The 15,151-nt window shown below is 64.4% G+C and overlaps 2 protein-coding genes across 19 annotated transcripts in view; one reads left to right on the forward strand and one right to left on the reverse strand.

Annotated features, from left to right (window-relative positions):
• Positions 1-10,522, reverse strand: part of MTA1 (metastasis associated 1) — a 33,352-nt gene extending 22,830 nt beyond the window's left edge. For 10 of the 17 annotated variants that reach the window (XR_014071573.1, XR_014071572.1, XR_014071571.1 and 7 more), the window contains exon 1: positions 10,319-10,522. Coding sequence is in view for 10 of the 17 variants with exons in the window: in XM_081551141.1 (XP_081407267.1) it covers positions 10,319-10,346 (28 nt within the window). In the remaining 7 variants the exon portion in view is untranslated. Of the gene's footprint in view, positions 1-247; positions 338-651; positions 2,482-7,539; positions 7,735-10,318 lie in introns of those variants that run through there. The other 7 variants (XM_081551138.1, XM_081551143.1, XM_081551144.1 and 4 more) reach the window with 4 other exon arrangements.
• On the forward strand, positions 2,273-7,961 carry LOC145530227 (uncharacterized). 2 transcript variants are annotated; one of them, XR_014071575.1, is made up of 2 exons: positions 2,273-7,261; positions 7,414-7,961. XR_014071575.1 is itself a non-coding variant. In XM_081551153.1 (2 exons), exons 1-2 carry the CDS (start codon positions 5,577-5,579, stop codon positions 7,036-7,038), a joined length of 1,233 nt encoding a protein of 410 aa, XP_081407279.1. In that variant the 5' UTR covers positions 2,273-5,576; the 3' UTR covers positions 7,039-7,692. The 2 variants fall into 2 exon arrangements, 1 of the variants encoding a protein (XP_081407279.1); XM_081551153.1 differs by having other exon boundaries at positions 2,273-6,794; positions 7,024-7,692.
• Positions 10,523-15,151: the final 4,629 nt, after the last annotated feature.

Below are 15,151 nucleotides of genomic sequence, written 5' to 3' on the forward strand. Positions count from 1 at the left end.
AGAATCTGCCAGCCAATGCAGGAGACGCAGGGTCAGTCCTTGGTCCTGGAAGATGGCATGTGTCACCGAGCGGCTAAGCCCCCGGGCCGCGAGTACTGAGCCCGCGCTCTGCAGAAGCCACGCCCAGAGACCGTGCAGCCTGCAGAGGAGCCCTGCTCGCCACAGCCAGAGAAGGCCCACAGGCAGCAGCCAAGGTCCAGCAGAGCCGAGAGTCAGTAAATTAATAAACGAAAAAGAAAGTAAGTACCTGTTAATGCTTCAGTACTGAAGTATCAATTTAAGAATCTACGAATCTTTAAACACCAAAAGTCCTGTGCAAAGATCTGTGTCCTGAAAACTACAAAACACTGGTGAGAAAAACCAACAAAGTCTAAATGAGTAGTAACACATGAGGCGTCATTAGAACACAGACCTTCAGCCTTTTCCGGTAACGGGCCCGACAGTGAAGACTACAGGCCTCACAGGACAGGAAGCGAAACCAAAGATACCACTTAGGTTATTTATTTACAGGGTACATTTCCAGAAACATTTTGCCAATGAAATCTAAAATAAAATAATTGAATACACTTTTTGTGATAAAATACTGGTCTACTAAGAAATTCTGTTGGGAGAGGGTACAATTCATTTAAGCAGGGCTCAAAGTTCACGTACTTCATCATGAAAACCCAGGGCCTTGCCCCTGTTAACACCGACCGGTGCTGTGGTCTCAGCGTCTCTCCACACAGGAAGCTCCCAATCACCAGTATCCGTCTGCCAGCGTGAAAGCTCAACTGAGCTCGTTCGTGTCAGACTTGCTGAGCTTCCTCTCTGACCCTTCCTTTCAGCATCTGTGCAGCAAAGGGTCAGCCCAGGAGGCCCCAGGCCAGCCCTGGCTACGTGACCCGCTGGGAGGAACACCTGGACGCCGAGGTGTGTGTGGTCACACTGTCTGCGACCCTGGAGAGACGGGTGGGAGCGTGATCCGGTCCCTTTGCTGCTTGTGATCTGCGTCCTGCTCCCGTAAGGATGCTACGCGGAAGCTCGAGTGCAGCTCCGCCGAATTCTGAGTCCTGTCGACAAAGCACCGAACCCAAAGACGGGCCGGGCCGGGCCGCGGCGGGGGACGCAGCTCAGAGGTGGGCAGTGTGCAGCTTCTGAAACCCGGACCCCTCCACCGCCCGGCACCGCGGCCTCAGCTTAGAAAACACACCCGCTGCAAACGTGGGTCCGACAGGAGGAAGCTGCCCAGAGCAGTTGGTGATTCAGACGACATCGGTCGTCACCAAAACGAACGTGTAAACTTGCAGTGAGTGCCATTTTACGCCCTTTTCGGATGAATTCATAGAGGACCATTACCAAAGGGGCAGGAAAACTAACGTCCAAAGGCACTCCGCGTTTGGAAATGGTTGAGAGCCGTTCCTCTCGTCCTGGGCAGGGCAAGTCATGAAATGCAGCCTCCACTTCTGATACAACTCACAGAGCTGACGACGGCAGAGCCCACGAGGCGGACGCGGCTCATGACAGACACAGGAGACCACATTCTGCACAGGCACCGCTGAGCAGCTGCCCGGGCTGTTAACACGCTTTGCCCGCGTGTCTGGCCACGCCCCGCTCTGTCGACCCATCACCTGTAACAGGTCTGTCACCGCCAGGGTTCTCCAGAGAAGCAGAGCCAACAGCAGGAAGAGGCACGTGTGTGCATATGACACACGCGTGTGTGCACGCGCATACGGAGCCGTCTGTCCCACCGGCCAGCTCGCGTGGATACAGAGGCCGAGAGGTCAGACGACCTGCCGTCCGCGAGCCGGGGCCAGGATGGCTGGTCTGAGGGTCAGCCCGAGTCTGACGGCCTGAGACCCGGGAGCCCTTGAGCCGCCCGAGGGCAGGAGGGGACGGTGACACGGGTAAGAGCCGGCCGCTCCCCTCGGCACCGCAGCTGGGTGGGGAGGGCTCAGATCCAGCGCTGACCTGTCCCGAACCACCCTGGCGGACACCCCCAAACGACAACCCCCGGCCGCCCTGAGCCCGACCGGGTAGACCCAGCGTCCTAGCAGAGCCCGCTTCCACGGGCACCAGGCTGCTGTTTTCCCAACTTCTCTGGGCGTCTTGGCTGTGCCTGGTCCAGGCAGACTCTTCACAGACCCAAGCTCCTGTCCCCAGGGCTCCGGGCCCTCAGCCTGGGCGATGGCCCGCCAGGACGACGCAGGGACGTTACGGCCAGAGACCACCTTTTCCTGCCCGGCCAACGGTTCCGTGGAGACCCTGTCATGTCGTCTTCATGGACTTGGTGAGGAGGATCAGCTGTGACAGGCCCTCTCTGGGCTGGAAGGGCCGTGGCCGCACCCAAACACGCTGCCCCCGCACACACGCTGTCCCCACGCACACTGTCCCAGACACACATGCTGTCCCACGCACGCTGTCCCCGGGCACACGCTGTCCCCACCCACGTGCTGCCCCAGACACACACGCTGTCCCACGCACACACGCTGTCCCCACGCACACTGTCCCAGACACACACGCTGTCCCAGGCACGCTGTCCCCGGGCACACGCTGCCTCCACCCACACTGCCCCAGACACACACGCTGTCCCGGCGCACACTGCCCCCGCGCACACGCTGTCCCACACACGCTGTCCCTGCACACGCACGCTGTCCCCGGGCACACGCTGTCCCCGCACACGTTGTCCCGGCACAGCGGGGTCACCCCGTGAGCATCGCGTGCCATCCCGGTCACCAGCAAGCACACACACACCGTGAGGACCCACCCAAGCCCAGGGCTCTGCCCTCCGGGTCGCTGACGCGATGACGTGGGGGTGTGACTCAGTGACAGCCCCACAGGCGGGCAGGTGACCTCACCATCCAATGCTCCACGTCGCCAAGGCCCCAAAGCGGCCCGAGGACATGGGCAAACACACCAGCATGGCTCGTTCCAACATGACTTTATTTATAGGCACTGAGATTTTAATTTCATGGAATTTTCACTTGTCCTAAAGTATTCTTCTTTTCATTTTTTTCCCTCAACCATTTAAAAATGTAGGAACCATTCTTAGCTCGTGAGTCACAGCAGAACAGTCAGCGGGCCACAGCCTGCCAGGCCCTGCAGGAGGGACTAGTCCTGGAAAAGATGCCAACCTTCCCCCAAACTGATATCAGCCACAGTTGCAACACAAGCCCAATCAAAACTCCACGGTTTTTTCTGTAAGAAGTCCGTAAGACAATCCGACACTTTACATGGGTCATCGGAGACAGCAGACCAGAGGAGACAACCAGGAAGCAGGTGAAGTCAGCGCCTCCCCGGCAGCCCAGTGGTCAGTGAGCGCTTAGCTCTCACTGCCAGGGCCTGACCCTTGTTGGAGGAGCTAGGACCTCGCTAGCCCCAAGTGCAGCCAAAAGAAAAAGGACGAGTCAGAGACGTCCCAGCTGATCCAGACTTGCTGTGAAGTCACAGTAACCCGCACGGGGCGGGGAGGCAAACAGCTGGGACCAGACACCCCCAGAAGGGGGGTCAGAGTGCTGACAGGTGGAGACGGGCCACAGAACACTCACACGCAAAGAACCAAGGACCTTCGCCTCCACCACACAGAAAAGTGAGCTCAAAACGTGTCACACACTTACGAGGAAAACCCGGGACTATAAACACTCTACGAGAACCCCGGACAAGACCTTTGTGACCTTGGGGTTGGCGGGTTTTATTCGGAAAATATGTAAATTATAAAAGAGAAAATTTGCAAAACACGTATCTGGTAAAGGACTGAAATATACAATATAAAACAAGGCCTCACAACTCAGCAGCGAGCTTCTTCCCAATCTCAGAGACCAGGCAGAGGACTTGTGCAGGCACCTGGCCAGACATGTGGAGGCGAGTTAACAGGTGCAAAGATGCCCTCGATCCGGGGAGACTGGAGGCGCCCTGCCCGCCTGTCAGACCCTCGACAGAGACACTGGCCTGAGGAGACCCAGCTGGCCAGGGTGCGGAGGGCCTGGAGCGCAGGTGGTACCCCCACCCGGGACTCACCACGAGAGTGACACAGCAGACCGGAGCACGCAGTCACCAGAGGCTGGAAATGACTCTGTGGGGATGTGAACGCGCCCTTCAAACGCCACCTGAAATCCCAACCCCAAAGCCAGCTATCTGGAGGCAGGGCCTCTGGGAAGGGCTGAGGGTGAGCCCCAGAAAGGGGGTTCGCGCTCTTAGAGGAGGCCCTCGGAGCTCCCTGCCAGGAAGTGGGCTCTCCCGAGACATCAGGTCTGCAGGGGGCAGCCTGGACCGCGTCCAGCAACCCACAGCCTCCAGAACTGCAAGAAGCTGCCTCTGCTATTGACCAGCCCCGGGCTGGGGCCTCCAGACCCGACGGCCCACAGCTGCCGAGTCCACCGCGACACGTCCATTTGACTGAACCGACTCAGCAGGCAGAGGAAAGAGCTCCCCACACCTGGACGAGCCCTGGACGCGCTGCGTGACACCCTCTCAGGGGGCGTCGGGAGTGACAGGGTCCCCTCGGGGCTGCGGAGCCAGGCTGGGCGTGGGGGTCTGACCACAAGGCAAGAGAGAAATCGGCGGGTCGTGCCAGCGGTCTGACCGCTGGTGTCCCCCCTGGCCTGTTGAGACCAGACACCTGGAAGCATGTGTGACAGCTGCACAACTGTGCACACTTGTCCAAATCAAAGAGCTGAACCACAAAGGGTGTGTAAAAGTGTACTTCACCAGACCTAGCTTCCAATGTTAAAAATCCCTTAGCCACAGTAATTGCAATTCTGGAGTCATCACTAACGCTGAATTACCCTGAGCTGACCCACTGGCCCAGGGCGAGGTCAGGGTCAGGGTCAGGGTCAGGGTCCTGCAGCCTTGGGCCAGGCTTTCTTCTGGGATCAACACAGCACCTGCTCTCCGTGCCTGGCTTAGAGACTGACAGCCGCGTCCTGGCTCGCATCACACCACCGGTTCACGGCTGCAGCCTACCGGCGCTGAGGGACCCTGGACACACCTCAGGGCATCGCTGGGCCCATTAGAACACGGGAGCCTCCAACTAAAAGTACAGAACCTCCAACGGCACGGTCCTAGGGCAGGGGGACTCCTCGCTCGCGGCTCCACGCGTCAGCATTACCCTGAGGGACCCGCAGACTCGCAAAGGCGAGTGGCCAGGAGTGACGAGGCGGAGGGGGGGAACGAAGGGAGGCCCCCCAGGAAGGCGGCACGACCCCCAGAGGGCCAGGTCATCAGCACCTCGGGAATGAGCTCCCCCCAGCTCTGGGCCCGCAGCCCCCACGGAGGGACGGCGGGGCACGGAGGCTCAGCCCGTGGAGCTGGGTGTCTGCGGGAGCCCGGCCCCGACCCCCAGGCCTGCCTCCGCGCTCCCCAGCCGCACGCACACCCCCCCTCAGGCCCAGTGCTGGCCGCTCCATCCCTCCAGCCAGACCTCCCGTCCACACACCCCACCGGACGGAGGCCGGAGCCTGCCTGGAACCGAAGTGGCCGATGACCGAGGGCCTGGCCTCCCTCCAGGGGGTCAGAGGACAGAGGCTGACAGCCAGCCGGCAAGTGACAGGTGGTCAGGCCGGGCACCAGGCCTGAGTTCAGACCCCCTCAGCTCTCTCTGGATGAAGGGGCAAAACTGTTCCCACCTGGACCCCAGCAAAGGCCCTGCAGTGCCCACGCTGACCCACACGCGGATCCGTAGGCCTGAGCTCACATGGTGCCACTGGAGGATGCCCCCCCGCCCCCCGGGCCCTGTGCTGGCCCCGGTCCCCTCACGCGGGATGTTGCCGTCTCTCAGGGGTGACCTCCCCCTCCCCAAGGATCGCCCCACCCGTAGCCCGAGGAGCCCCCTCTGCCCGACATCCACAGACAGAGCCCTGGGGGGCCAGGGGGCTGCCTGGACGCCCACCCTGCGGAGAGCAGGAAGCAGTGGGCCTGCCCCCCCCACCGGGTGCCGGGCACAGGCCCCCCCAGGCTCGCTGCTCGTGCCCCTCACCCCACATCCGGCGGTCACCGTCGCATGGGTCACCCAGAGGGACCCGGGCCTGCAAGGGGCCACCTGGGGGCAGGGCCAGATGAAGGGCCCCCAAGGTGCTGGGAGTCAACCCTGCAGTCTGAAGCGGGGGAGACGGAGCAGACCTGCTGCTCAGAAGGGTTGTTTCCTCAGGCTGCCCATGATCCTGCCGGGAGGGGCCCTGGGGGCTGCGAGGCCCGGGAGGACAGGAGCAAGGAGCAGTGGAGCCTGGGGCTGCATAGGGCAGCCCGCGCAAGGTGGGCGGTGTCCCCGGGTGGCTCCCGGCAGCCCTGCCCACCAGGCCCTCCCCAGGCTCCGTGCCCCGAGGTCACCCCGACCCCCAGACGGGACACAGCGCCAGCCTGCCCACCAGGCCCTCCCCAGGCTCTGCGCCCTGACATCACCCCGACCCCCAGACAGGACAGCGCCAGCCTGCCCACCAGGCCCTCCCCAGGCTCCGCGCCCTGACGTCACCCTGACCCCCAGACAGGACACAGCGCCAGCCTGCCCACCAGGCCCTCCCCAGGCTCCGCGCCCCGACGTCACCCCGACCCCCAGACAGGACACAGCGCCAGCCTGCCCACTAGGCCCTCCCCAGGCTCCGTGCCCCGACATCACCCCGACCCCCAGACAGGACAGCACCAGCAGCCTCCTCCATCCACACGGGGCCCCTGGAGACCCAGGGAAGTGGGCCTGCTGGCATCACACTCCAGCCCACCTGCTCCCCGAAGACAGACGGGCGGGGGTGCTGGGGGCGCAGAGGCGCGAGGCAGACGACAATACAGAACGCCAGACTTATAGAAGGCAGGCTACGGAGTCACAGGCGGTGCCTGGACCAGGGCCTCAGGGCGACCCCCAAAATCCATAGTTACCCCAACCTCAGCCCCAGAAAGGGGCCCTGCACCAACCTTGACCAAGGCCCCCTCAGGCCCTGGTGAGTCCGGAACTCACGCCCACACGTCCAGGTGTCCGGCAAGGCCACCACCGACTGGAGGGGGCCCGTCACCCGGCCCGGCCCCAACCCAGGGCCTGCCTCAGACATCCCTGAGCCACAGCTCCTCTCAAATTAACCCCAGACTGCGGCGGCCGCGTTTTCCTCTCAGAGGAACATGAAGGCTCCAGAGGGTACCCAACAGGGGGGCAGGCTGCAGGGCGCATGTGCGAAAGTGGTCCACTCGCTTCCCACCCAGAGCCCAAGGCTGCCGCTCCTCTCGCCAGGGTCCCCAGCGTGTCCCTGCCGCCCCCAAAGTGTGCGGAGCTTTACCGACTGCAAACGTCTTACCTCGTAAAAAGGTAAACAAACAACCACAAAACCGTTTCCGACAAGAGGACAGAATACTGATGGGAGAACAGCAGGGGCGACCGGGACGCCGACGGGCTGCCCAGAGGGCGGGGGTGCTCCTGTCACCTTTTAAAAGTGTACTTTTAAAAATTGCGCTATCCAGGAGAAGCGGGGTTAATGCTGGACAGTGAGAGTAAAAGGAGAGAAACGGGGAGACGGCCACAGCCGCCCACCGCCAGGTTACCGAGGCGCCCGCGGTCCGTCCCGAAGCCTGATGGATCAGCCCTACCTTCACGGAGAGGCAGAAAGAGGTGTCTGCGGTGCCCACAGCCCAGGGCCACCCTGACGGGCACCCGCCACCCTCCTGCAGAGCACCGACCCCGCGGGCGGGACACGGACCCTGACCCCGCCACCGGCATCCAGGCCTCGCCACTTCCTGGGTAAGAACCAGGCCCGGTCCCTCCCAGGCTGACCCACTCCGCCCAGCCGGTCAGTTGGCACGAAGCTGTGGCCGTGCCTTCGCCCCGCCCAGACGTCCTGGCAGGGCCTCGGAACAGGCTGCCAGGTAGAACGCAGGACGCCGGGAGAGGCTGGACGCCGCGGACTACTTTCTAGTGTGTCCTCCCATGCGGCATTTGGGACAAACGTATGTAAGACACGCTTTATATGAAATGCAAACCTAACAGGCATCCTGTACTTTTTAGTGCTGAATCCAGCGGCTTTGGTGGAGGGTCTTGCGTGGAAACGGCTTCCCCAGGCTCTGTCCCTGCGGTGTGCCGAGGCCAGGCAGGCTGCCCAGCGGGACCCAGCCCCAGGGAGAGGCTCGCATCTGCCGGTCTGGGCCCTCAGAGGCCCTGGCGGTGCCCCCAGCCCCAAGCCAGCAGCTCCTTGGGACAGGACACCGACCTGCCGACACCCTGCCCACCGGCCCTGCGGACCCAAGGGACACCGCCTCTGGGACCCGCGGGGGACACGGGGGTCTGAGGCACAGGAAGGCCTGAGTGCGGCCAGGCCCCAGCCGACTTCATGGCCAGGACGCCTGAAGCCCACACGTCGAAGGGGGGACGCAAGTGGAGGCTGGGGTGCCAACGGCCTGGGAGGGGCAGACAGCACACAGTGGGGGTCCCACCCTGAGCGGCAGGCAGCCAGGGTGCAGTGGGGGCCAGTGGAGGGCCCAGCACCCCACCGCCTCCCCCTCCAGTCTCTAACCGGGAGCTGGCACCTCCGTTCATTCATTTATTCAACACCCCAACGCAGCCCCAGGGCAGAAGCCTGGGAGGGCAGAGGAGACCGCACGTGCAGGGGGCTTCCGGCCAGGTAAACCCGGGGCACCAGGCAAGCTGGAAGGATGGGCCAACCAGAGGGATCTCACGCCGGGCAAGAGGGGGCCTGCACGCCCTGCACGCAGAAAAGTGGTCCGAGAGGGCGTGGTGCAGGAGGAGCGCCGATAGGGCGGCCGGGAGACCAGGGTGGGGGGCAGAGCCTGGGGGCTGCCAGGATGGGGGGGCAAGTCAGGCCCCGGGGGACCCTCCTGCCACCCTCCAGGTGACCGGCTCCTGCTCGGACGGGCAAGGGTGGGAAACGAAGAGGCCCCTCCCTGAAGGGCCCCTGCACCCCAGCCCACTCCCCACGTGTCCACCAAGGGCCGGTGACTCCAGGGGGTATGGGCTCCCATTCCCGCGACCACCTGTGAGCCACAGAGGCCAGGGGAGGGCCTGACGGGCTGGCAGGTGTCCTGCCTACCCACTGCCCGGGTGGGGGTGTGCGCCCAAGGTCACGAGGCTGGCCTGGCCCTCGGGGTCAGCTGGCCAGCAACAGGGCAGACCGCGCACAGAAGTGACTCGGACAGTGAGGCCTGACACGCTCCACCAAAGCTGGGCAAGTGGGCCTGTCAGAATCTCAGAGACAGCGGGCACCTCGCCTCCCTGTGAATTCACGGACCAGCTGGGAACTCCACGGAAAACCAGCAGTGCAGTCTCCTGGAGCCCCCTCCCCACAAAGTGGGGCAAGACCCAACGCCGGGGGCTTCCCAGGGCCCAAGGCGGGGAGGAACAGCCCAGGAGGGGGGCCCCCAGGGCCTCGGCCAGCTCAGCATCCCGAGCAGGGACCACCTGGCTCATCCGCACCCCTGCAAAGCCCCTCCCTGCCGCCCTGGGGAAACAGGAGGCCGCAAAAAGTTTAGGGTGTCTTGGACACACGCTCGGGGTGACCACAGGCTGCTGAGGCCCTGGAGAGGGGATTCCACAGGACGCAGCTCCTAAGCAGACTCCAGGCCCAGGCCCTCAGCGGCCTGGGCCCCTGGGGGAATGTGATCTAAGTGCCGGCTGCAACCCAGGTCTGAGCCAGGCCCCACACCGCGGGCCCTCCTCGCCCCTGCGCCCCAGAGCCCCCACCCCTGGAGGGCGGCCGGGGCTCCGTACCATGTGCTCCGCTCCGCTGGGGGCGGGGGGCTCGGGCCAGACCCCCGGCACAGAAGGGTGCTGGCACCCCCCCCAGCTCCTCACAGACCACAGGCCGGCCCCCAACAGGTGGGCACGGCCGCCCCCCCAGCTCGGCCCCTGTCCGCGCCGGCTCCAGCGGGGCGGCCCCAGGGGCCCTTTCGGGCCGCGGTGAGCGTGGCCGGGCCGGGGTGGGGGTGGAGGGCAGGCTGCTCAGAAACGATGGAGTGGGGAGCAGACGGGGTGCGGGCGCAGACGAGGGGTGCGGGCGGCCGGGGGAGGAGGGATGGCCCAGCAGGCCGGCCTGCAGTGGGGGAGGGGTGGCGGCGGGGGAGGGGACCGGGTGGGGGCGGGGGGATGGGGGACGGGACGGGGGGGGAGGGGGAGGGGGCGGGCGGGGGCCGCGGCGCGGGGTGCAGAGCGGCCCGGGGGATGGCGAGGCCCGGGGCGGCGGTTTGGGACCGAGGCCGGCCGGGGGCAGAGGCGGCGGGGCCGGGCTGGGGGCCGGGGCCGGGGTCCGGGGGGCCCGGGGCGGAGATCCGGGGCCCGGGGCGGGGGTCCGGGTGGGAGCCCGGCGCGGCCTGGCCGCGGCGCATAAAGGCGGCGGCGGCGGACAGGCGGCGGCCTTACCTCCGACCCTGTACATGTTGGCGGCCATGTCCGGCGGCGGCGGCGGGGGCCGCGGGCTGGGCCGGGCGGGCGCGGGGCTCGGCGCGGGCGGCCGGGAGGACGCGGCGCGGGCGCGGGCGCGGGCGCGGGGGCGGGCGGTTTAAAGGGGCCGCGCTGCTCCGCCGCCGCCGCCGCCGCCGAGGCCGCCGAGGCCGCGCAGGGACCGAGGCCGCGGGCGGGCGGGAGAGGAAGAGGAGGGGCCGCGCGAGGGAGGGGCCTGGGCGCCGCCGCGCCCCCCGCGGGGCCGTTTCCCGGGCGCCCCGCCCCGCGCCGCGCGCCCCCGGCCTCCGCCGCCCGCGCGCCCCGCGCCCCCGCTCCCCCGCTCCCCGCGCCCGGCCGCCGGGGTCTTTGTCCCTGCCCCCGGCCCTGCCCCCCGGCCCCGCCTGGACGGTGGCAGGTCCCCAGCCCACCTCCGCGCGGGCACCTCCTCCCTGGACTGCGGCCCGAGGAACCGGCCAAGGGACGGGGTGGCCGTGCCCAGAGGACCCTCTGGGAAGCCCCGCCTGGGAGCGGGGCAGGAGGGGGCGCCCGACGCGGATGAGGGAGGGTGGGGGTATATGGGGGGCTGGCGGGGGGGCGTGGGAGTCCGTGCCCAGGACAGCGAGGTGGAAGGGCCCCGTGAGTGAGGCACCGGCCTGTCCTCCGCAGGCCCGGCAGGACCTGCCACGCTGTGTGGGCTTAAGTACGAGGATGGCAGTGGCCGGGGCGCTGCCCGCAGGGGAAAGCAGAGGGTGGAGGGGGCGTCCGGCCTGGCCGGGAGTGGGCCCAGTGGCGATTCTAGACCAGCCCGCTGCTCAGGGGCCCGGGGATGGAGGTGAGGGGCCCAGGGTGACTGCCCCGTCTACTTGGGGACATCCCTGTGGGACGCGAGGGGCCAGAGCCCAGGACATGCCCCAGGCCCTGCACCTCGTCGAGACTGACGGCGGCTGGAAGGCAGGAGCTCAGCGCCGAGGCCATTCAGGCAGGCCCCCCTAAGGGGAGTGGGCAGGAACGTCCCCCTCCCCGTGGCCCGTCCTAACTCAGTGACCCGCGTCTCCTCTTCTGGACAGCAAAGCTGCACCATGAAGCCTCCATCCACCAGCGCCCAGCAAGTTGACCAAACAGTAAGAACCACCGATAAATGCCCAGGCAGCTGTTAAGCACAGAGAGCCCCACACGTCCCGCCTGTGAAGTGCGTGCCCCTGCCTCCCGCTGAGAGTGGCATCCACCTGCACCGCCCGCCCGCCCGCTGCGGGGAGAAGCGACCAAGGGCGGAGGCTGTCTTCCTCCAGGCCGGGATGGGGGATGGGGTGGTGAGTGGCAGGCAGGGCTGCCTTTCCCCGGAAGTCTCAGGGAAGCTGTTGGAATTCCAGGTCTCCCCCTCCCAAAGCAGAGCGACGTTTCCTAAACCCCGCTCCTCTGCTGGCTGCCACACTGCTTTCCCCTCTCCAGACTAACAAGAAAGGGGGATTGCACGCAGGGCCCAGACCTCACACCAGCTCAGAGGCACGGCAACAGACCCCGGGCACCTTGCAGAAAAGACTTCGGAATTCTTGCATTTAGTGGCAGAGCAAGTAGACATTCAGGAAGGAGCCCGGAGGGCATGCCACGTGGGACGGGGCAGCCATGTCCAAGACCACAAGGGCAGCAGAAAAAGTGGGGGGCGGGGGCGAGGGGCGACGGGAGTCGCCTCCACAGGAGCCCTGTGACCCGAAGTCAGAGGTTAGGTGACCAGACAGCAGAGTGAGAGCAGGTGTAAGAGCCCAGGAAGCAGGTCAGGATCACACCGTTGCCAGAACGAGAGACCGAGGGGCCAAGGGCAGCGACGACTAACACGGGGAAGCCTGGAGGTGGTCTGCGGCAAGACCAAGCAGTTACAACAATCGTTTCATCATTCATGTGCTAAGCACCCACTTCAAGCCACACTCTTTAGATGCTGGGGGGGGGGGCAGTCACTGTCCAGCAGGGAGCAGGGAAGCGGTGATAAACATGACCGTTCAGGCCTTGAAGACAAAGTGATGGGAAGGGCCGGAGGACATGTGCTCATGGCGGGGGCGCTGGTGAGAGGGAGCCACGGAAGCCTAGCGGTGGGGGGAGAGGTCCAGAGGCCACCAGACAGGGCAGCGTCCCTGTGCAGGGCCTGCAGGGCCTGCAGGGCTCCGGGGGACCTGAGCTGACCTTTGGCCCTGGCGGCCACACGCCGAGGGATGGGGACAGCAGCAGCGTGTGGGGGCGAGTGACCCCAGAGGGCCGCACAGGGCGCAGGAGTCTGCGCTTAGAGTCTCAAAGATCCACCCCAGGCCAGTCTCCCCAGCGTCGCCCAGGAGCCCCCAGGACCACAGCGGGTGAGCCACACAGAGCCCACCTCGCCTGCTCACTAAGCCTCAACGATGAGAGAAACGCTCTTCAGAAACCCCCGTCATGTGCAGCAAGGACAAAAGCTGGCCCTGTTCTCCGCAGCAATGTTTGAGACCTGAAGACCAAGTCAGGAGGCCGAGAAAACTGAACCAAAGAATCCTGCCCCAGCCTGGGGAAGGTGCCGTCCAGTGGGAAGAGATGATGAACAGGACAGTTGAGGCCTTGAAGACAGAATGATGAGGGTCAGGGCACAGGGCGATCATAGTGGGGGCACTGGTGAAGCAGGCACCCTTGGGAGCCCGACAGTGGGTGAAAAGTTCCCACTGTGAGAGTCTAAAGGCCTTGGGAAAACACTTTTAAACCTAGAAGAACCTGAGAAATAAGGTTCTTTAAAAATGTAAAAGCTGACCTTCAAGGTAGCTGGTAAGGTTGTAATCGAAAGAAAGACAGGGCAGTACTGGCAGTGGGGAGCTCTCGGCCGGGGAGCAGGGCGCTGGGGGGGCGGGGGGCACAGGGGCGACTGGCCAGCTGGGCCGGGCAGGCACAGAGCTGCCAGCGCCCTTCACCGTCCAAAACCCAGCATCAGGTGGAAGGGCGCCGCACAAACCCACTTAGCACCTGTCTCTCAATGTTTGCTGTAATGTCTAAAAATAATCTTAAGAGAATCTTGTAAACTTCCGATGAAGAAACATTCATCTAATTTCAGCATCATGTTTTCCCTTAAATTTTTAAAAATTTGAAAGAATTCTACGTTTATTCTGTAGTTCCATATATTCTCTCATCTCTGCCTGGGCCCTTAGAAACATCAGAACCATTTTCACCTAATGTTGACAGCATTCCTCTTGGTGACAAAACTGTAGGCGAGATTTTTTTTTTAACTTTATTGCTGAATAGTGAGCAAGTATTCTTGCAAAGCCAATGAAGTCATTTTTCTCAATGGGCAACGCTGGGCACTGAGTGTCTGCAGCCCTTGGGAGGCTACACCGCTCAGGTACTCTGCTGGCCCTGGGGGCCCATGCCCTGCAAACTAGACTGGGGGGCGCCCCTTTCTGTTTGGGGCATCCAGAGCGGCCTCTGCTCCTGCTCTGAGCCCCCCTGACCCTCAAGCACAGATGGGTGCCAGGGTGCAAGGGAGACCACGCTGGGGGGGGGGCGGCCTCTCTGCCTGGGGGAGCTCCGTGAGTCTGGGGAGGTGCCTTCAGGGAGGGAAGTGGAGTAAAGGCGCCCTGCACTGCCCACTGTCGGCGGTGACGGGTGGCGTCCCAACCAGAGGGTGCTGCCTGACCTGTCTGCTCCCAGGCCGCCTCCTCTCATACAGGCTCCCAGGCTCCCTTAAACCCTCCTCTCTTCCAGGGGTTCCCAGACTGGTCCCTGGTGGTATTTGGGGCCTGATCGTTCTCAGCAGTGAGGGGCTGTCCAGTGTTCCTGAGATGTTTAGCAATCCCCAGCCCCCACCCACTCAGTGCCAGGAGGCCCTGTGGAAGGCAGAGTGCCCCTCCCTTAAAGACATCCACATCTTCCCCCAAACTGTGACCATACTGGCTACATGGCAAGGGAGGAGTTAGGGTGGCTAACCAGGTGACCTTGAAATACTATCCTGGGTCATCCAGGTGGCCCGACATCTTCACGGGTCCTTGAACGTGGAGGAAGAGGCAGAGGAGGGGTGCTCCTCTGCAGCTCTGAAGACAGGGGAAGGGGCCACTAGCCAAGGGAAGTGGGCGGCTTCTAGAAGCTGGAAAGGCTGGAGCCCCCAGGAGGAAGGCAGCCCTGCCCACACCCCGCTCTTAGCCCAGTGAGGTCCATTCTGGATTTCTATAGAACCTACTGTCCGTGAATTTGTGTGAAGACACCGAGTGTGTGGCGTCTTGTTAGGGCAGCAGGAGGAAGCCCACAGGCACACCCAGACAACAACAGAGCCACCTCCAGGCCCGTCGGCGCCCCGGCCCCACGCCCTGCTGAGGCCCCAGCTGCTGCTGCCGTGCTGGGGAGCACCGGGTGGCCGGGGGGACCCGGTGCAGAGGAGAGGCCCTGAGACCACCTGCAGGGCAGCGGCCGGCCAGCCCGGAATGCTGGACCCACGCCACCAACCACGGCCTACTGAGAGCCCCCCGAGCGAGACCGGGAGACACGGCCAGGCGAGCCCAGCACGGCCTAGGTCTTCAGTGAAGACGTGGGGTCCTGTAAGGCCTCTGGGGCAAAGAACTCACAGCACTTGTCACCTCTGTCTTAACTGCTGACACTTCAGCATGGGCTGGAGGGAGTCCCCCCGACGAGCATGGGGACTGGCCCAGAGTGGGTTCTGGCCCCTGACCCCTACCCCCCACTTTATCAGGGGTCCTTGAGGACCAGGGGGAGAGTCATGAGGCCCCCCGGAGCCCTGCCTAGACCTCACCCCACTCCTCTCCCACCTCTTAGGACACTCTCCTAGTCCCACTCACCACCCCCACAATCCCTGGG

The sequence above is a fragment of the Giraffa tippelskirchi genome, chromosome 12 (assembly GCF_054371585.1).
Source record: "Giraffa tippelskirchi isolate mGirTip1 chromosome 12, T2T-mGirTip1v1.2.pri, whole genome shotgun sequence".
NCBI classification, from domain to species: domain Eukaryota; kingdom Metazoa; phylum Chordata; class Mammalia; order Artiodactyla; family Giraffidae; genus Giraffa; species Giraffa tippelskirchi.